The sequence below is a fragment of the Ranitomeya variabilis genome, chromosome 3 (assembly GCF_051348905.1).
Source record: "Ranitomeya variabilis isolate aRanVar5 chromosome 3, aRanVar5.hap1, whole genome shotgun sequence".
Lineage (NCBI taxonomy): Eukaryota > Metazoa > Chordata > Amphibia > Anura > Dendrobatidae > Ranitomeya > Ranitomeya variabilis.
The window spans coordinates 472,317,737-472,338,728 of NC_135234.1; the positions used below are offsets into that span (position 1 = coordinate 472,317,737).

The window sequence follows — 20,992 nt, forward strand, 5'->3', positions numbered from 1 at the left end:
GCTCTAGAAAATTGCAAATTCTAGTATTTTCATGCCAGTTTCATCCAGCTCCACCAAAGTGTGCAATACTGTGACGGAACATGACGAAACCCGCCCAATAAATTCATAGTTGTGGCGTAACTCACACCTGACTGGGGTAACATTTCTGATAGAGGTGCACACCAGTGATAAGATGCGCCTAATTCATTAAGTGATGTATGCTCTTAATTAAATAAGTCTGATTTATGAAATAAAATGGGACCAAAGTGTTCTAAATTAGCTATATAAATAAAAACCATACTATGCCACATAAAGATAAAGCCTGTCCTGAGGACATATAGGAAAATCAGAAGCGTTATTTAGCCATTTTCTTTCTTATGGAGTAGTCAATGAATCTTTATATATTTTCTATATGAGCATCTTAAACATTTTTTACTGTAAAACACATAAGAAAAAGTGCTTAAAAAAGCCAAGGTCAACATTTGTGAGATTCAGCAGCATTTGATTTTGCAGTATGGTTTGTGACAACACTGCCCAATGGTATGTGAGAATGCACAAACATTCTAGAAGTTCTTATGGTTAACTCATGACTCTTTGCTTTTCCATATCATTTAATATCATTTTTCACTTTTTTTTTTCAGATGCTTATTGTTCCATACTGACTGTAGAAACTGTAGAAAATGTAATTCCAAGTTCTCACTTTAAGAGCACAGTCTGAACATTAATAGAGTCTGGTTTGATTCTTAAGATTTAAGAAGTTACCTAAATATTACAAATAGATCGGACATATCTATGGAAAAGACCATTCAAGATGATTCCTTGGACCTAAAACAAGGCTTTTGGAGACCAACAGAACAGATGATGTTGGAACCGAAGTATAAAACTGTTGGCTCATGTGAAAGTATATTTTCACAAGCCTCCTTTCAAAGCTCTGGGTTGACGATACTGAAATCAAGCAAGTCTCAAGATGGCATAACCTCTTCTCTAAGCTTTTCTCAGGATCGAAACTGGTCAGACTTAGAAAATGAACATGAGAACCTTGAAATTGTTGATGATGTTGTAGGTGATGAAGTAAAATTCAAGTCCTCTTGGCAGCAATTGGAACAGAAAAAAGCAGACGGTCAGCAAAACCTTAGTAAGACTCCTCACTCGGGTCATTCAAATTCTAAAATGTCAATATCAGAATTTTTACCAGAACATACTAAAACCAATGATGAAAAGCTGCTCCACTTTCTACCCGAAATGAAAACTTATCAGAGGGAAAAGGTCCAAGGCCTTGTCAGTTGTGAAGAAGTATCTTCTGATAATTGTCAGGTAAGATATGCTCTAAAAAGATAACATCTATGTGTTAATGATGTATCAGCAGTTCATGGCTGTTGCTGGAGAGTTTATTGGAGAGTTTTTTCTTTGCTTTTATATTTCTTACTACATGTCAGCTCCTAGTAAAATGTATCTCATGTCGACACCTACAGCTTGAAACACAAAGATTCTTTGATTTTTGTTTTTATAGTTAGAAAAATCACAATGTAACAGGATCTACAGTGATATAAGGTGAATCTCTACCCAGTCGCCAGTGTAGTTATGTGACCTAGATATACAAGAATTGCTATTGGTAGGCCCCAGTCAATCATTTCTGAAGCAGCAGCAATCTGCACCGAGCTCTTTGTGTGAAGTCTACAAAAAAAATGTGCATAATCATTCCCACCGTAAGGCAATGCTGAACAAAGACTCCGGATGCATGCTGACAGCAAGCCTTTAAGCTACACAATGCAGGTAATGTGGGGAAGGAATAGCTCTTTTACATCCTGCTGATTATACTTGTGATGAGGCATGAGACTGAACGCTTCACATCTACACTTATCTTCGATATTATATGTGATATTAAATGTGAGTGTGTACAGAATCTTAATGCAAAAATACCTTAAAAATCATATTCAAAGGAAAAGTACTCAATGCTGCGGCATGTCTAAATGCAATTAAAGGTGTCATCTGAGATTAGAAGACGGTGTCAGCTTTGCTTTCAAGAAACGCCACTCCTGTGCATTGGATGAATTTCATTTAGCCACATGAAATGTGATATTCTTCAAAATCACTACATTTAAGATCAATCTCTTACATGTGTAAGACTAAAATGACTGATCGGCTTCAATGCAAAAGGAATCACTAAATTATTCTATAAAATGTGAATATTTGGGATATTAGCTTTTATTTGAAAGGTGTATTTCTATCTCAGCCATTAATGGCATATTTAATGGATAGATGTCTGATAGATTTGAGTCTTATCTTTGGGGCTAGTATGTTTTAAGAACAGGGCCTCTTCCTGTGGCAAAGGCAAAGTAATAGTCCTTATGCATGCCTTAGTCTTTCCACTCATTCTTATGGCAGCTCTAAAAGTAACTGAGCAAGTATGTATTGGGACCAGAGAAGAAAAGGGGATACGGCTTCCAACTTCGCTGCAGATGAAATCATTCCTTCATAGATGAGTCTAAAATTATATATATATATATATATATATATATATATATATATATATATATATATATATATATATATATATATATATATATATATATATATATATATGTACAGTGGGTACGGAAAGTATTCAGACCCCTTTAAATTTTTCACACTTTGTTTCATTGCGGCCATTTGGTAAATTCAAAAAAGTTCATTTTTTTCTCATTAATGTATACTCTGCACCCCATCTTGACTGAAAGTAACAGAAATGTAGTAATTTTTGCAAATCTATTAAAAATCTTAAATATCACATGGTCCTAAGTATTCAGACCCCTTGCTCAGTATTGAGTAGAAGCACCATTTTGAGCTAGTACAGCTATGAGTCTTCTTGGGAATGATGCAACAAGTTTTTCACACCTGGATTTGGGGATCCTCTGCCATTCTTCCTTGCAGATCTTCTCCAGTTCCATTAGGTTGGAAGGTGAACGTTGGTGGACAGCCATTTTCAGGTCTCTCCAGAGATGCTCAATTGAATTTAGGTCAGGGTTCTGGCTGGGCCAGTCAAGAATGGTCACAGAGTTGTTCTGAAGCCACTCCTTTGTTATTTTAGCTGTGTGCTTAGGCTCATTGTCTCGTTGGAAGGTGAACCTTCGGCCAAGTCTGAGGTCCAGAGCACCCTGGAACAGGTTTTCATCCAGGATATCTCAATATTTGACCGCATTCATGGTTTCTTCAATGACAACCAATCATCCTGTTCCTGCAGCAGAAAAACACCCCCATAGCATGATGTTGCCATCACCATGTTTCATTGTTGGGATTGTATTGGGCAGGAGACAAGCAGTGCCTGGTTTTCTCCACACATACCGCTTAGAATTATCACCAAAAAGGTCTATCTTCATCTCATCAGACCAGAGAATCTTATTTCTCATTGCCTGGGAGTCCTTCATGTGTTTTTTTTTTAGCAAAGTCTATGCTGGCTTTCATATGTCTTGCACTGAGGAGAGGCTTCCGTTGGGCCACTCTGCCATAAAGGCTTGACTGGTGGAGGGCTGCAGTGATAGTTGACTTTGTGGAACTTTCTCCCATCTCCCTACTACATCTCTGGAGTTCAGCCACAGTGATCTTGGCGTTCTTCTTTACCTCTCTCACCAAGGCTCTTCTCCCACGATTGCTCAGTTTGGCTGGACGGCCAGGTCTAGGAAAACTTCTGGTGGTCCCAGACTTCTTCCATTTAAGGATTATGGAGGCTGCTGTGCTCTTAGGAGCCTTGAGTACTGCAGAAATTCTTTTGTAACCTTGGCCAGATCTGTGCCTTGCCACAAATCTGTCTCTGAGCTCCTTGGCCAGTTCCTTTGACCTCACGATTCTCATTAGGTCTGACCTGCACTGTGAGCAGTGAGGTCTTATATAGACAGGTGTGTGCCTTTCCAAATCAAGTCCTATCAGTTTAATTAACCCCTTCACCACCAAGGGTGGTTTGCACGTTAATGACCGGGCCAATTTTTACAATTCTGACCACTGTCCCTTTATGAGGTTATAACTCTGGAACGCTTCAACGGATCTTGGCGATTCTGACATTGTTTTCTCGTGACATATTGTACTTCATGATAGTGGTAAAATTTCTTCGATATAACTTGTGTTTATTTGTGAAAAAAACGAATATTTGGCGAAAATTTTGAAAATTTCGCAATTTTCCAAATTTGAATTTTTATGCCCTTAAATCACAGACATATGTCACACAAAATACTTAATAAATAACATTTCCCACATGTCTACTTTACATCAGCACAATTTTGGAACCAAAATTTTTTTTTGTGACGGAGTTATAAGGGTTAAAAGTTGACCAGCAATTTCTCATTTTTACAACACCATTTTTTTTTAGGGACCACATCTCATTTGAAGTCATTTTGACGGGTCTATATGATAGAAAATACCCAAGTGTGACACCATTCTAAAAACTGCACCCCTCAAGGTACTCAAAACCACTTTCAAGAAGTTTATTAACCCTTCAGGTGTTTCACAGGAATTTTTGGAATGTTTAAATAAAAATGAACATTTAACTTTTTTTCACACAAAATTTATTTCAGCTCCAATTTGTTTTATTTTACCAAGGGTAACAGGAGAAAATAGACCCCAAAAGTTGTTGTACAATTTGTCCTGAGTACGCTGATACCCCATATGTGGGTGTAAACCATTGTTTGGGCGCAGGGCAGAGCTCGGAAGGGAAGGAGCGCCATTTGACTTTTCAATGCAAAATTGACTGGAATTGAGATGGGACGCCATGTTGCATTTAGAGAGCCCTTGATGTGCCTAAACATTGAAACCCCTAACAAGTGACACCATTTTGGAAAGTAGACCCCCTAAGGAACTTATCTAGATGTGTGGTGAGCACTTTGACCCAACAAGTGCTTTACAGAAGTTTATAATGCAGAGCCGTAAAAATAAAAAATCATATTTTTTCACAAAAATGATCTTTTCACCCCCAATTTTTTATTTCCCCAAGGGTAAGAGAAGAAATTAGACCACAAAAGTTGTTGTGCAATTTGTCCTGAGTACCATGATACCCCATATGTGGGTGTAGACCATTGTTTGGGCGCATAGCAGAGCTCAGAAGGGAAGAAGCGCTATTTTACTTTTCAATGCAAAATTGACTGGAATTAAGATGGGATGCCATGTTGCGTTTGGAGAGCCCCTGATGTGCCTAAACATTAAACCCCCCCACAAGTGACACCATTTTGGAAAGTAGACCCCCTAAGAAACTTATCTAGATGTGTTTTGAGAGCTTTGAACCCCCAAGTGTTTCACTACAGTTTATAACGCAGAGCCGTGAAAATAAAAATTATTTTTTTTTTTCACAAAAATGATTTTTTAGCCCCCAGTTTTGTATTTTCACAAGGGTATCAGGATAAATTGGACCCCAAAAGCTGTTGTCCAATTTGTCTGGAGCACGCTGATACCCCATTTGTGGGGGGGGACCACTGTTTGGGCGCATGACAGAGCTCGGAAGGGAAGGAGCGCCATTTGGAATGCAGACTTAAATGGATTGGTCTGCAGGCGTCACGTTGCATTTGCAGAGCCCCTGATGTACCCAAACAGTACAAACCCCCCACAAGTGACCCCATATTGGAAACTAGACCCCCCAAGGAACTTATCTAGATGTGTTGTGAGAACTTTGAACCCCCAAGTGTTTCACTACAGTTTATAACGCAGAGCCGTGAAAATAAAAATTATTTTTTTTTTTCACAAAAATGATTTTTTAGCCCCCAGTTTTGTATTTTCACAAGGGTATCAGGATAAATTGGACCCTAAAAGTTGTTATCCAATTTGTCCTGAGTACGCTGATACCCCCTATGTGGGGGGGAACCACTGTTTGGGCGCATGACAGAGCTCGGAAGGGAAGGAGCGCCATTTGGAATGCAGACTTAAATGGATTGGTCTGCAGGCGTCACGTTGCATTTGCAGAGCCCCTGATGTACCCAAATAGTACAAACCCCCCACAAGTGACCCCATATTGGAAACTAGACCTCCCAAGGAACTTATCTAGATGTGTTGTGAGAACTTTGAACCCCCAAGTGTTTCACTACAGTTTACAACGCAGAGCCGTGAAAATAAAACATATTTTTTTTCCCACAAAAATGATTTTTAGCCCCCCAAATTTTTATTTTCCCAAGGATAACAAGAGAACTTGGACCCCAGAAGTTGTTGTTCAATTTGTCCCTAGTACGCTGATACCCCATATGTTGGGGTAAACCCCTTTTTGGACGCACGGGAGAGCTCGGAAGGGAAGGAGCACTGTTTTACTTTTTCAACGCAGAATTGGCTGGAATTGAGATTGGACGCCATGTCGCGTTTGGAGAGCCCCTGATGTGCCTGAACAGTGGAAACTCCCCAATTCTACCTGAAACCCTACCCCTAACCTCACCCCTAACCGTTTACTGAACATTTTCTGACAGTCATAAGTGCCACGTATATAAGTGCCACGTATATAAGTGCCACGTATATAAGTGCCACGTATATAAGTGCCACGTATTTAAGTGCCACTTATTTAAGTTCCACGTATTTCAGTGCCACGTATTTCAGTGCCACGATATTTCAGTGCCACGATATTTCAGTGCCACGTATTTCAGTGCCACGTATTTCAGGCACTGAAAAATACGTGGCACGTAAATACTTCAGTGCCACGATATTTCAGTGCCACGATATTTCAGTGCCACGTATTTCAGGCACTGAAAAATACGTGGCACGTAAATACGTGGCACGTAAATACGTGGCACGTAAATACGTGGCACGTAAATACGTGGCACTGAAATACGTGGCACTGAAATACGTGGCACTTAAATACGTGGCACTTAAATACGTGGCACTTATATACGTGGCCACTGAAATATCGTGGCACTTATATACGTATATACGTATATAAACGTATATTTCAGTGCCACGTATTTCAGGTTAGGGGTAGGGTTAGGGTTTTTTGTTTTTTTCTTGTTTTCTTGTGTTTTTCTATAAAAATGCATGCGTTTTACCGCGTTTACATGCATTTTTTCACACATGTGGTTTTTTTAAAAAACGCATGCAGATAAAAACGCAAGTGTGAAACCAGACTAAAAGACGCTTTTTATAGCAAAAAAGTTTTTGCGTCTCCACATTTTGAGACCTATAATTTTTCCACATTTTGGTCCACAGAGTCATGTGAGGTCTTGTTTTTTGCGGGACGAGTTGACATTTTTATTGGTAACATTTTCGGACACGTGACCATTTTTTATCACTTTTTATTCCGATTTTTGTGAGGCAGAATAACCAAAAACCAGCTATTCATGAATTTCTTTTGGGAGAGGCGTTTATACCGTTCTGCGCTTGGTAAAATTGATAAAGCAGTTTTATTCGTCGGGTCAGTACGATTACAGCGATGTCTCATTTATATCATTTTTTTATGTTTTGACGCTTTTATACGATAAAAACTATTTTATAGAAAAAATAATTATTTTGGCATCGCTTTATTCTGAGGACTATAACTTTTTTATTTTTTTGCTGATGATGCTGTATGGCGGCTCGTTTTTTGCGGGACAAGATGACGTTTTCAGCGGTAACATGGTTATTTATATCCGTCTTTTTGATCGCGTGTTATTCCACTTTTTGTTCGGCGGTATGGTAATAAAGCGTTGTTTTTTGCCTCGTTTTTTTTTTTTTTTTCTTACGGTGTTTACTGAAGGGGTTAACTAGTGGGCCAGTTTTATAGGTTGGGTCATTACGGACGCGGCGATACTAAATATGTGTACTTTTATTGTTTTTGTTTGTTTTTTTTAGATAAAGAAATGTATTTATGGGAATAATATTTTTTTTTTATTATTATTTATTTAGGAATTTTTTTTTTTTTACACATGTGGAATTTTTTTTTTAAACTTTTTTACTTTGTCCCGGGGGGGACATCACAGATCGCAGATCTGATAGTGTGCACAGCACTCTATCAGATCCGCGATCATACTTTCATCGGAGCAGGCTGCAGCTTTCATCTGCAGCCTGCTCCGACCCGGAAGTGCTCCCTGCAGGACCCGGATACAGCCCCTCGGCCATTTTGGATCCGGGGCCTGCAGGGAGAAGACGTTCGGTACGAGGTGAGTACATCACCTTGTACCGATCGTCTCAGGGAAGCCCGCAGGGAGCCCCCTCCCTGCGCGATGCTTCCCTGTACCGCCGGTACACCGCGATCATGTTTGATCGCGGTGTGCCGGGGGTTAATGTGCCGGGGGCGGTCCGTGACCGCTCCTGGCACATAGTGCCGGATGTCAGCTGCGATATGCAGAGCTGATATGTGAGCGCGGCCGATCGCGTATGACGTACTATCCCGTCGGCGGTCATGGGGGCCCACCCCACCTCGACGGGATAGTACGTCAAATGTCGGGAAGGGGTTAAACACGGCTGGCCTCCACTGAAGGACTAGAAACATCTCAAGGAGGATCGCAAGGAAATGGACAGCATGTGACTTAAATATGAGTGTCTGAGCAAAGGGTCTGAATACTTATGACAATGTGATAATTAAGTTTTTATTTTTTATTAAATTTGCAAAAAAAAAATTCAGTCAAGATGGGGTGCAGAGTGTACATTAATGTGAAAGAAAATGAATTTTTTTGAATTTACCAAATGGCTGCAATGAAACAAAGAGTGACAAATTTAAAGAGGTATGAATACTTTCTATTCCCACTGTATACACATTGAATAATTGAGCACGTTCTTAGTCCTGATACAACCCTCTTTTCTTCTCAAGTGCACCCACAAGCATCAGGCAGCGGCGTGTTCTCGAGCTTCCTTACTATCTGGAGCGAGTATTAATTTTTCATCAAACTTTAGCTAAACATTCTTAGCTAAGCTATGTATAAGGACTTCCCTAATCTCCTCTGACTGATTGATTGTCAGTGGGGAGAGAAGGGTTGGAAAGTTTGAATTGAAATGCATGATGCCTTTGTTCTTCCTGGCGATAAGTCTACCAGAAATGTCAGAAAAGCAGTTCTCTCTTCTCCTCAAACTGAAAACATGGACTCTCAGGTGGTTGACGTACCCCCGAATGAAAGCCGATCACCATGGATTAGTGAAACCAGACCTTTATTGATCAGATTCCATTTATAATAAGGTTGTCTTTATGAGGCAACTGTCACGATACCCGGGTATTAATGCTGCAGGAGAAACTGCACCCAGCAGCAACGGAGCTGGACCAGAAACCGGGTAACTAACATGAACACCAATGGGAGCTTTCACATGAGACAGAGTGACCAGGTAAAGTAAAAGGACCTATGATCATGTCAGAGTGGGAGGCGGTCAGGGCGGAGCCAGACGCTGGAGAAACAGAGAAGGGACAAGCATAAAAGAATAGTGAAACAAACAGAGGTCTTAGGAGATCACAAGATACCAACAGGGAGAGTCAGGGAATAGTCAGAAGCCAAGCCAGAAGTCAGTAATCCAGGAAAACGAATAAAGCAGGTGACAGCAAGACACAAAGCAAGCCAGCACACACTTCAGAGGTCAAGCATACAGACTGCAGAAAAACCTATAGCTGACAAGGATACCAGGTTAGGAGCGAGTATAAATAGCCCTCCCATCTTGAAAAAGAGGCTGAGAACATTAACCCTGAGAGTACAGGACATAACCTTGTCCTAACCATGACAGCAACAAGTTTCAGCATTAATCCATAACATTGACAAATTTTCCACAAATTTTAAGATCATAGTATGCTTTTGGTTGCACAATGAAGTTCTACACAGTGGAGTGGAAATAGAACAGGGATATATTGAATATTATATTACTTAATACACATAATCTCACTAGTGTCCTTTATAGGAGTTGCCTGATGTTGTGATTAAAGTCTGCAGTCATTCTATGTGTCTGCAGATTTCTGAATCCTTACAGCATACGCACTGCACATTCTTTGTTGTTGAGGCCAAGAGCGGGCAGCCATGTGACCACACCACATTTCAACTAGACGTGCTAGGCCTCACTTACTGCATCTAGTGGGCACATGACTGCACATATACAAATCGCTCTTGCCCACTCTCACCAGCAACACCGGAGAATCCTGACAGTGTGTGTTGTAAGGATTCAGAAGTCTGCAGTCATGTAGAATGACTGTAGACTTTTATAAACACCGGACAACCCCTTTAAAGGGTTATTTACAAAAATGCAAGTTATCGCCTAATCAAAGAATAGGGGATTACTTGCACATACTCAGCCTCTGCTCCCTTCAATCTCTTAGGGGTTTTCTATAGAAATGCTGTTTAACTATAGCAACAGACAATTATTAGCTTTGCTATTTATCAATTTTGTTTTGTTTTTTAAATATTTTTAGTTTGGAAAACCAATATCTAGTATATGAGTAATCTAAGGAGATAATGCTTGTTATTTTTTATAGATCTCTATTAACCGTCTTCCAACATTGGGCGCAATAGTACTCCACCTGTTTAGTGCAGCCTCCGATGCTGAGCCTGCACCTTTCCAGGCACATGACAGCTGATCTACACAGCTAACATGTGCCTGCAACAGCTACGGATAGAATCGCGCTCCACCTGAGGCTGTTAACTAGTTTAATGCTGCTGTCAATTTCTGACAGCGACATTTAACTTGTGCTTACCGGAAGCACGTTGCTAATCCCGCCCATTGATGACCTGTCACATGATCGCGGGTCACCGATGGGTCGACATGACAACTAGATGTCTGAAGCAGACCCTGTGGTCAGCGCTCAAAGCAAGTGAGCATTTCTGCTACATTCAAGTGATCTCATCATCGCCTATATGTGGCAGAGCCGATCAGAGTACTGCAACTTCTAGTTTCCCATGGAGACTATTAAAGTATGCAAAAAGGAAAAAAAAGTTTTTAAAAATATTAAAAAAATTAAAAAAGTATAAAAGTTCAAACCACCCCCCTTTTGCCTCATTCAAAATAAAACAATAAAAGCAATCAAATATACACGTTTTGCGTTGAAAAACAGCATCCGCTGCACCCGTTGTGCGGTGCATACAACGCTAGCGTCGTTGCGTCGGCACGACGCTAGTGTGAAAGTAGCCTTAAATAAAAAAGAACCTAGACATGTTTGGTGCCTGTGAACTCGTAATAATCTGGAGAATCATAATGGCAGGTCAGTTTTATCATTTAGTGAACATGGTAAAAAACAACTGTGGAGATGCACTTTTTTTGCAATTTCACCGCACCAATGGTGTCGTTCAAAAGTACAACTTGTCCCACATAAAACAAGCCCTCACATGGCCACATTGACCAAAAAATAAAAAAAATTATGGCCATGGGAAGAAGGGGAGCAAAAAATGAAACCGCAAAAACGGAAATACCTCTGGTCATGAAGGGGTTAAACCAGCTAAATTATTAACTTTGTGGGAGTAAACTAGTATGTATATTCAGATCTCATTTACCATAACTTTGTCTGAGAATCTCAGCACATAGCGATATAGCTATATCTACAGCATAGATAAACAGTAACCCGGGAACCTGGAGCTGTAAAGTGACGAGCACAAACATTGCTCTATAGCTACGTGCTACATAGTACAAACATTAGAGCTACAGATATATTGCTAAGTAGAAAAACTTGCAGTCCATTTTAGTGCCAGGGCAAAAGACCACATGTTTGAGAAGACCAACCCTTTATTCAGACCAATTTCCTATGATATTTTTATCATAAACTATACATTCAGATTATCTTCTACCTTCTAGGAAATCATTTTTCAGTGTAGCTTGGAGTGATTGCCTCATTTACAGTATATACCATACATCATTAAAATGTTTTATGCTTTGTACATAAGTGGAGTCAGGCTCGGACTGGCCCACAGGGGAACAGGAGAATCCCTAGGTGGGCCCTGTGCAGGAGTGCTCCTCCAATGCCCTATATGTGCAGTAGTTGACACAATCACTTGATTCCTTTTCTTTGGACAAAGAATCTCATCATTCAGTTAACAAACTACCCCTAGTATTGTTATATAGAAGCAGAGGTAGGTTGTTAATGAGGGCAGTGTACTATTTCCCTGCAGCTGAACAGAGGTCTCACATAGTCAGTGTTATTGGTGGGCGCTTGGCACTCCATTCCGACACTGAGTGAAGTGACTCATTTCTTTTAATTCATTCTGAAGTGAAAATTTCCTTATTTATCTGCTGTTTATATGAAATTCAGAAGGTATAGTTTAAGTTTAACAACAAAAATAATGTTTTAGCTGAAAGTAATTGTTCTATATGCAAAAAGAAAAAAAAAAAAAAAAAAAAAAAAAAAAAGAGCATGAACCGCACATCCCAAAATCATACGTTGATCTAAAGCCGCTAGGCAAAAATTTAAATACTGAACATGAGGTTTTCAGTTTAACATTCTGATCAGACTGTATGAAGCCCACTGCCCCTTCACGGCAAACCTCGTAGTGGGTCCTAACACCCTAACGGAGTGGAGCCGTGCGGCGACCACCGCCGCAGCGGCCATGCACCAGCAGGGCGGACGGCCTGTTGCCCCACAGCACCCATGCTGCGAGACTGAGTCCCCAAGACTCCAGACCGCGCAGCCCCACCAGCACAAAGCCACAGCAACAATGGCCGCCACACAGCACCAGCACCAAAATGAAGGGAGCATTTAAACTCATCTTCCTCCAGCTCTTCAGTGAGAGCCAAAATGGGCTAGACCCCTTACTTTGCAGTCTCCTGCTAATTAAAATCACCTGAGCCAAATGGGAGGAGTGCTGGTCCAAAAAAAGAGACAAGTACATGCTATGTGCAAAAAGAAAAAAAAGAGCATGAACCGCACATCCCAAAATCATACGTTGATCTAAAGCCGCTAGGCAAAAATTTAAATACTGAACATGAGGTTTTCAGTTTAACATTCTGATCAGACTGTATGAAGCCCACTGCCCCTTCACGGCAAACCTCGTAGTGGGTCCTAACGCCCTAACGGAGCGGAGCCGTGCGGCGACCAGCGCCGCAGCGGCCATGCACCAGCAGGGCGGACGGCCTGTTGCCCCACAGCACCCATGCTGCGAGACTGAGTCCCCAAGACTCCAGACCGCGCCGCCCCACCAGCACAAAGCCACAGCAACAATGGCCGCCACACAGCACCAGCACCAAAATGAAGGGAGCATTTAAACTCATCTTCCTCCAGCTCTTCAGTGAGAGCCAAAATGGGCTAGACCCCTTACTTTGCAGTCTCCTGCTAATTAAAATCACCTGAGCCAAATGGGAGGAGTGCTGGTCCAAAAAAAGAGACAAGTACATGCTATGTGCAAAAAGAAAAAAAAGAGCATGAACCGCACATCCCAAAATCATACGTTGATCTAAAGCCGCTAGGCAAAAATTTAAATACTGAACATGAGGTTTTCAGTTTAACATTCTGATCAGACTGTATGAAGCCCACTGCCCCTTCACGGCAAACCTCGTAGTGGGTCCTAACGCCCTAACGGAGTGGAGCCGTGCGGCGACCACCGCCGCAGCGGCCATGCACCAGCAGGGCGGACGGCCTGTTGCCCCACAGCACCCATGCTGCGAGACTGAGTCCCCAAGACTCCAGACCGCGCCGCCCCACCAGCACAAAGCCACAGCAACAATGGCCGCCACACAGCACCAGCACCAAAATGAAGGGAGCTTCATTTTGGTGCTGGTGCTGTGTGGCGGCCATTGGTGGGGCGGCGCGGTCTGGAGTCTTGGGGACTCAGTCTCGCAGCATGGGTGCTGTGGGGCAACAGGCCGTCCGCCCTGCTGGTGCATGGCCGCTGCGGCGGTGGTCGCCGCACGGCTCCGCTCCGTTAGGGCGTTAGGACCCACTACGAGGTTTGCCGTGAAGGGGCAGTGGGCTTCATACAGTCTGATCAGAATGTTAAACTGAACCTCATGTTCAGTATTTAAATTTTTGCCTAGCGGCTTTAGATCAACGTATGATTTTGGGATGTGCGGTTCATGCTCTTTTTTTTTTTTTTTCTTTTTGCACATAGCATGTACTTGTCTCTTTTTTTGGACCAGCACTCCTCCCATTTGGCTCAGGTGATTTTAATTAGCAGGAGACTGCAAAGTAAGGGGTCTAGCCCATTTTGGCTCTCACTGAAGAGCTGGAGGAAGGTGAGTTTAAATGCTCCCTTCATTTTGGTGCTGGTGCTGTGTGGCGGCCATTGTTGCTGTGGCTTTGTGCTGGTGGGGCGGCGCGGTCTGGAGTCTTGGGGACTCAGTCTCGCAGCATGGGTGCTGTGGGGCAACAGGCCGTCCGCCCTGCTGGTGCATGGCCGCTGCGGCGGTGGTCGCCGCACGGCTCCGCTCCGTTAGGGCGTTAGGACCCACTACGAGGTTTGCCGTGAAGGGGCAGTGGGCTTCATACAGTCTGATCAGAATGTTAAACTGAAAACCTCATGTTCAGTATTTAAATTTTTGCCTAGCGGCTTTAGATCAACGTATGATTTTGGGATGTGCGGTTCATGCTCTTTTTTTTTTTTTTCTTTTTGCACATAGCATGTACTTGTCTCTTTTTTTGGACCAGCACTCCTCCCATTTGGCTCAGGTGATTTTAATTAGCAGGAGACTGCAAAGTAAGGGGTCTAGCCCATTTTGGCTCTCACTGAAGAGCTGGAGGAAGGTGAGTTTAAATGCTCCCTTCATTTTGGTGCTGGTGCTGTGTGGCGGCCATTGTTGCTGTGGCTTTGTGCTGGTGGGGCGGCGCGGTCTGGAGTCTTGGGGACTCAGTCTCGCAGCATGGGTGCTGTGGGGCATCAGGCCGTCCGCCCTGCTGGTGCATGGCCGCTGCGGCGGTGGTCGCCGCACGGCTCCGCTCCGTTAGGGCGTTAGGACCCACTACGAGGTTTGCCGTGAAGGGGCAGTGGGCTTCATACAGTCTGATCAGAATGTTAAACTGAAAACCTCATGTTCAGTATTTAAATTTTTGCCTAGCGGCTTTAGATCAACGTATGATTTTGGGATGTGCGGTTCATGCTCTTTTTTTTTTTTTTTTTTCTTTTTGCACATAGCATGTACTTGTCTCTTTTTTTTGGACCAGCACTCCTCCCATTTGGCTCAGGTGATTTTAATTAGCAGGAGACTGCAAAGTAAGGGGTCTAGCCCATTTTGGCTCTCACTGAAGAGCTGGAGGAAGGTGAGTTTAAATGCTCCCTTCATTTTGGTGCTGGTGCTGTGTGGCGGCCATTGTTGCTGTGGCTTTGTGCTGGTGGGGCGGCGCGGTCTGGAGTCTTGGGGACTCAGTCTCGCAGCATGGGTGCTGTGGGGCAACAGGCCGTCCGCCCTGCTGGTGCATGGCCGCTGCGGCGGTGGTTGCCGCACGGCTCCGCTCCGTTAGGGCGTTAGGACCCACTACGAGGTTTGCCGTGAAGGGGCAGTGGGCTTCATACAGTCTGATCAGAATGTTAAACTGAAAACCTCATGTTCAGTATTTAAATTTTTGCCTAGCGGCTTTAGATCAACGTATGATTTTGGGATGTGCGGTTCATGCTCTTTTTTTTTTTTTTTTCTTTTTGCACATAGCATGTACTTGTCTCTTTTTTTGGACCAGCACTCCTCCCATTTGGCTCAGGTGATTTTAATTAGCAGGAGACTGCAAAGTAAGGGGTCTAGCCCATTTTGGCTCTCACTGAAGAGCTGGAGGAAGGTGAGTTTAAATGCTCCCTTCATTTTGGTGCTGGTGCTGTGTGGCGGCCATTGTTGCTGTGGCTTTGTGCTGGTGGGGCGGCGCGGTCTGGAGTCTTGGGGACTCAGTCTCGCAGCATGGGTGCTGTGGGGCAACAGGCCGTCCGCCCTGCTGGTGCATGGCCGCTGCGGCGGTGGTCGCCGCACGGCTCCGCTCCGTTAGGGCGTTAGGACCCACTACGAGGTTTGCCGTGAAGGGGCAGTGGGCTTCATACAGTCTGATCAGAATGTTAAACTGAACCTCATGTTCAGTATTTAAATTTTTGCCTAGCGGCTTTAGATCAACGTATGATTTTGGGATGTGCGGTTCATGCTCTTTTTTTTTTTTTTTCTTTTTGCACATAGCATGTACTTGTCTCTTTTTTTGGACCAGCACTCCTCCCATTTGGCTCAGGTGATTTTAATTAGCAGGAGACTGCAAAGTAAGGGGTCTAGCCCATTTTGGCTCTCACTGAAGAGCTGGAGGAAGGTGAGTTTAAATGCTCCCTTCATTTTGGTGCTGGTGCTGTGTGGCGGCCATTGTTGCTGTGGCTTTGTGCTGGTGGGGCGGCGCGGTCTGGAGTCTTGGGGACTCAGTCTCGCAGCATGGGTGCTGTGGGGCAACAGGCCGTCCGCCCTGCTGGTGCATGGCCGCTGCGGCGGTGGTCGCCGCACGGCTCCGCTCCGTTAGGGCGTTAGGACCCACTACGAGGTTTGCCGTGAAGGGGCAGTGGGCTTCATACAGTCTGATCAGAATGTTAAACTGAAAACCTCATGTTCAGTATTTAAATTTTTGCCTAGCGGCTTTAGATCAACGTATGATTTTGGGATGTGCGGTTCATGCTCTTTTTTTTTTTTTTTTCTTTTTGCACATAATTGTTCTATATGTTGATGTTTTAGAAGGTAATATTGATATATGCAGAATAACATACCTAGATAATATCAGTATATACAATATAAATTAGAGCTGGTAAGTGTTCACCATTCTAGTTCAATAGAAGAATACTTTCTTTTTATTAGACTCTTGCAAATTCTGTATTCTAAAATGTTAAGTGTCTGTGTTCATTCTATAGATAATGTTATGCTAATTAAAATATCAATTCCTTTGGTTCAAGGCTACAGAATCGAATGGATCTCAGAAAATATCTGTATCACTCCTGAAATCGATACTCATGGAGAGAGAGTTTAAAATAAATGACCTCAACAAAGAAATAAGGAAAATGCAAAGTGAGAATCTGCACTTGCTGGAAGAAATGAAACATCTTGTTTCTGACAATGATAGACTTAAACGGAAAGTAGAGGTAGGTCATTCTCTATATATTTATATGTGCTTAAAGGGAATCTGTCTCCAGGTTTTCCCAATATAAACTACGACCACCACCTTTTAATGCCTCTTTTACAGCATTCTAGTAAGCTGGAGTTAAGTCCCCAACCTTCTCTGAATAGCACAAAAAATACCTTTTGTTATACAGTACCCTCATATGGCACCGTCCAGACCGATGAGCGTCGCTGGTCTTGAATCGTCCGCTCCTCTCTCATCGCAATCACCGCCCTCCAGCTTGCTTTATGTGGATGACGTGTCCTATGTCATCCACACAGTGTGTCCACCAATCGCGCTCCTGCGCATGCGTCCTTCACTCTGCCCTGCTGGGGATGGAGCAAAGTACTGTAATGCACATGCGCCGGCTTTCCTTCCAGTGTCATCGGCACTCTTTCGTTCTCTCTTAGTGCATGCGCATTACGGTACTTTGCTCTATCCTTATCAGGGCAGAGTGATCGGGGGACATTGTGTGGATGACATATGACACGTCATCCGCATGAGGCAAGCAGGAGGACGGTGATTGCCACGAGAGAGGAGGCGCCAGATCTAGAACAGCCTACTAGTCTGACATACAGCTTACTAGAATACTGTAAAAGAGGCCTTAAAGGTGGTGGCTGTATTTTATATTGGGAAAACCTGATGGCAGGCTCCCTTTACCATGAATGTAACTCAAGGACATAAGTAAAGCAAGTTATTTGCAAAATTAATTTAGACTAAGGGGGATTTACTAAGGGTTCATTTACACTGGCAGATTATTATTAACCTGCTTTCCTAGGAACACTCATTTCCCAAACGGTCAGTGTAAACAGCTTGCCAATCACTCGATAAATGAGTAAAACACTATTTGTCGAGAGAAATTATTTGTAAGCATGCCTAAAAATCCTCATTCTCTACAGCTCATGTACACAAGATTTGCTGTTGAGAACAGTGACATTTTATGTGCATAGAACGAGCTATTACCGATCTTTCTGTGCACATTGGAAGTGTGGTCAGCCCCTTTAAATAGGCTATTAAATGACCGCCAATCAGCGAACATGCAGCCAATCAGCGATCATTTAACAGCTGCCATTGACTGCCAAGTCTCAATAACACCAAGAGTTCTTGCTCCAAAACAATGACATGACATCCACTGATGCCCCCGCACCAGCTACAATCCTTCCCTTTAAGCTTTAACTCTAAAAGCTCTTTGTGGGTCTGCAAGAGTGCCATTAGCAGCTCAGCACTTGAGCTCATAAAGGAAATTGCTGATGCCATCAGTACGAACTGGTCCTCATTAACCTTTATTAGAATACATTTTAATAATTGCAAAAAAAAAAATGAAATGGAAACTGGAATAGTCACATTTAACACTTGTTTAACACTTTCTGTTTTTTTTTTTTGTTTTTTTAATGTGTTTTCTTTTTTCCAGGCTATGACATTTGACAAAGAAAGAAAGCGACAAGATTTATTACTATCATTTGACAAATGCTCCCCTTTAGTTCTTCAGAAAGAAATTTGTAAGTAATTATCGTAGATTATTAAAATACTATCTCACAAAAATGGAGAAATGTATTGGGTATTCATGAGCATTCTCATATCTGTTCCGGCAGATTTATAAGGTACCTAGAAAAGGGGTGTAAGAATAAGAGATTGTGCACCATTTATTGGGTCACACCATTCGTTCATATGTATACCAAGCATGAAATGGGGTAAAGTAGAATGTCTAACATGCTTAGTGAACGTGTCAATGTCATTATCCCCACGAGGAGAAATCTACCGCACGACATAAAGCGAACAGCATAATTCATCCCACTTACATATAATGTGAAATACCTGGGAATGGATTCAATATTCTCAACAATATAAACTACATCTGGTACAGCTAGTGTAACATTTTGTTTGTAAAACAATTTGCTGTTCCTAATAGTAAGTGAGCTGCGACGGAACAAAGTACGTTTGTGCCTTAATAAAACCAAAGATTGCTTTATTTTGCAATTAGTTCTGCTATTAGGAGGCCAGGCGAGGTTAAATCTGAAAGGAACAATTTATCAGCCAGAACATTTGAGCTTTTCCAAATGATGTGTTATAGAGCACTAATATATTTTGAATGTACATCTGCATTCATCAAACTGTCACCAGCAATATAGGAATCTGTAAGTAACATAAGCGGAAGATAACTGTTTTTGCATGCTTTAATTATTAAGCTTTATTTAAAGTGAACCTATCGTAATAATCTATTATATCACACTGTATTGTATCAAATTATATTGCTGGGGAAGGTCTTTATTATTCATGTACTTCTTCATTGTATATATTAACTTTATCATTTGTTTATTATGGTTCTGGCAGAATAGACTTTAAGTACCCCCCCCCCTCCTCATTTATGATAGGGTAGCTCTTACAAGATGAGCGCCACATGTACGGTATATTGTAGCGCCCCCACTGCCGCAGGGCCGAGGGGTACCCGGTACCGGGCCTCTGAGTCTCTGCTCTGGGGTTGTCACGGTGGCTAGACCCGGTCCGTGACCCTGCTAAGGGGCGCCCAATAATAGGTGTGCGTGATGGTGATGATGTTGTGGTGGTGCGGTGCAGGTTGCAGTAAATAACGAGGACACCAGGTTGCAGTCTCTTTACCTCTTTACTGAAGGCTTCAGGATCCTCAATCCGGAATACGGCTAACCGGGCTGCGCAAGCCTGGCCGGTCCGATGGCACATCCAGAACTCTCTTTGCAGGTGGAAATCTGTGCCTACCGTCTAGCGCTTGTGTGTTGTGGTCCTCCCCTGCTGTGCTTACAGGATAGTCCCCACAACTGTTGTGTCTGTTTCTCGTGTTCCCTCACAACTCGATTCTGATGTTCTTCCACGTCCCCCAGATCTTATGGTTAGGACGCACCCGTATGACGGGGAGGCTCGGAGCTCTTCCGGGACTCTAGCGTTGCCCCACTCCTGTTGTTACCCCCCCAGTGTCTTCCTGGGTCAATTGGGTGAGACAGCCCGCCTATAACTGACTGTCCTGCCGTAGGTTTGAAGTTTGGCCTGGAGCTCTATACTTCCTCGGCGTTCCGGCCAACGGTTATGCGCCTCAGTAGGATGTTGCCTCGTCTTACAGCACGACTCCTACTGGTATTCTCCTTGTTGCGTTGATTTCATTTCTCACTCAGCACAATAAACCTCGCTTCTTGTCCTTTCTTGGGGTACCGCCGCTATATCGTGCAGGCGCGGTCCCGTAACGTTCTCTCTGGTTGCTAGGCCTCTGTCAGGATCCCACCCCTGACAGGGACCCCTCTGAATCTTCCCCTACAACACCCTCTGCCACAAGGTGTTGCCTGGTTCCAACGCTGTCAGCTTCTGTCTAACTTTCTGCCTAACCCCCAGTTTTACCAGATTGTGAGGAGTGGCCTAATACATAGAACCCTTAGCTCTCCCTGGAGGCCAGACTGTGAAGTGTATTGGTGACTGTGATACCTGGTCAGATGAACTCCTTCAGTGCCATCAGACGTACCATAGCCCCCCTTAGCGGCGGAGCATCAGTACTGCAACGACCAGGACTCTGGGGCGCTGCACTCCCCCCCGGTTAAATCCAGTACTCCTGGACTGGGAAGAAAACAACAATACATGTCAGCAAAGACATACAGTTTTGAAAATGCAAGTACAAGTAAACTTTTTAACAGAGCTTCCCTTTATGGGAGGTGAGGACACTTGAACGTTACAAACATGGTTAAATACTTTAAATAACATACTATAAATAACTTTTCTTACCCAACCGGGTATTCTACTAAGTGCAAAATTTTTGAACAATAATTTAACATTGCCTTTAAGGACGTACTCGCTGAATCCACTAAAGACCTTCTTATAAAACATTATAAGGCTAATCAACTTTTCTGCATTCTCCTTCTTTACATCTGCAGGACCGCCTGTCCTATCTGCTCCAGGCCTACTGCCTCTCCTTTCTGTTACAGGACCGCCCCTTTCTGCCCGGGCCTACTGCCTTTCCACTACTATACACGGTATAGAACTTATCATCCATCTTTCAGTTCAGGATTACTGAGCCATCTCTGTATGGCTCCTAGGAGGACTCACTAACTAACCCCGTACGGGTTCACTTTCTGTCCTCATTCTTTTATCAACATC

The 20,992-nt window shown here is 43.0% G+C and overlaps 1 protein-coding gene across 3 annotated transcripts in view; it reads left to right on the forward strand.

Annotated features, from left to right (window-relative positions):
• Positions 1-20,992, forward strand: part of LOC143818325 (uncharacterized) — a 112,109-nt gene that overhangs the window by 30,070 nt on the left and 61,047 nt on the right. For all 3 annotated transcript variants that reach the window (XM_077299673.1, XM_077299671.1, XM_077299674.1), the window contains 3 exons: positions 621-1,293; positions 16,677-16,862; positions 18,291-18,378. In XM_077299673.1, coding sequence (XP_077155788.1) covers positions 772-1,293; positions 16,677-16,862; positions 18,291-18,378 — 796 coding nt within the window. In that variant the 5' untranslated portion in view covers positions 621-771. The remainder of the gene's footprint in view (positions 1-620; positions 1,294-16,676; positions 16,863-18,290; positions 18,379-20,992) is intronic.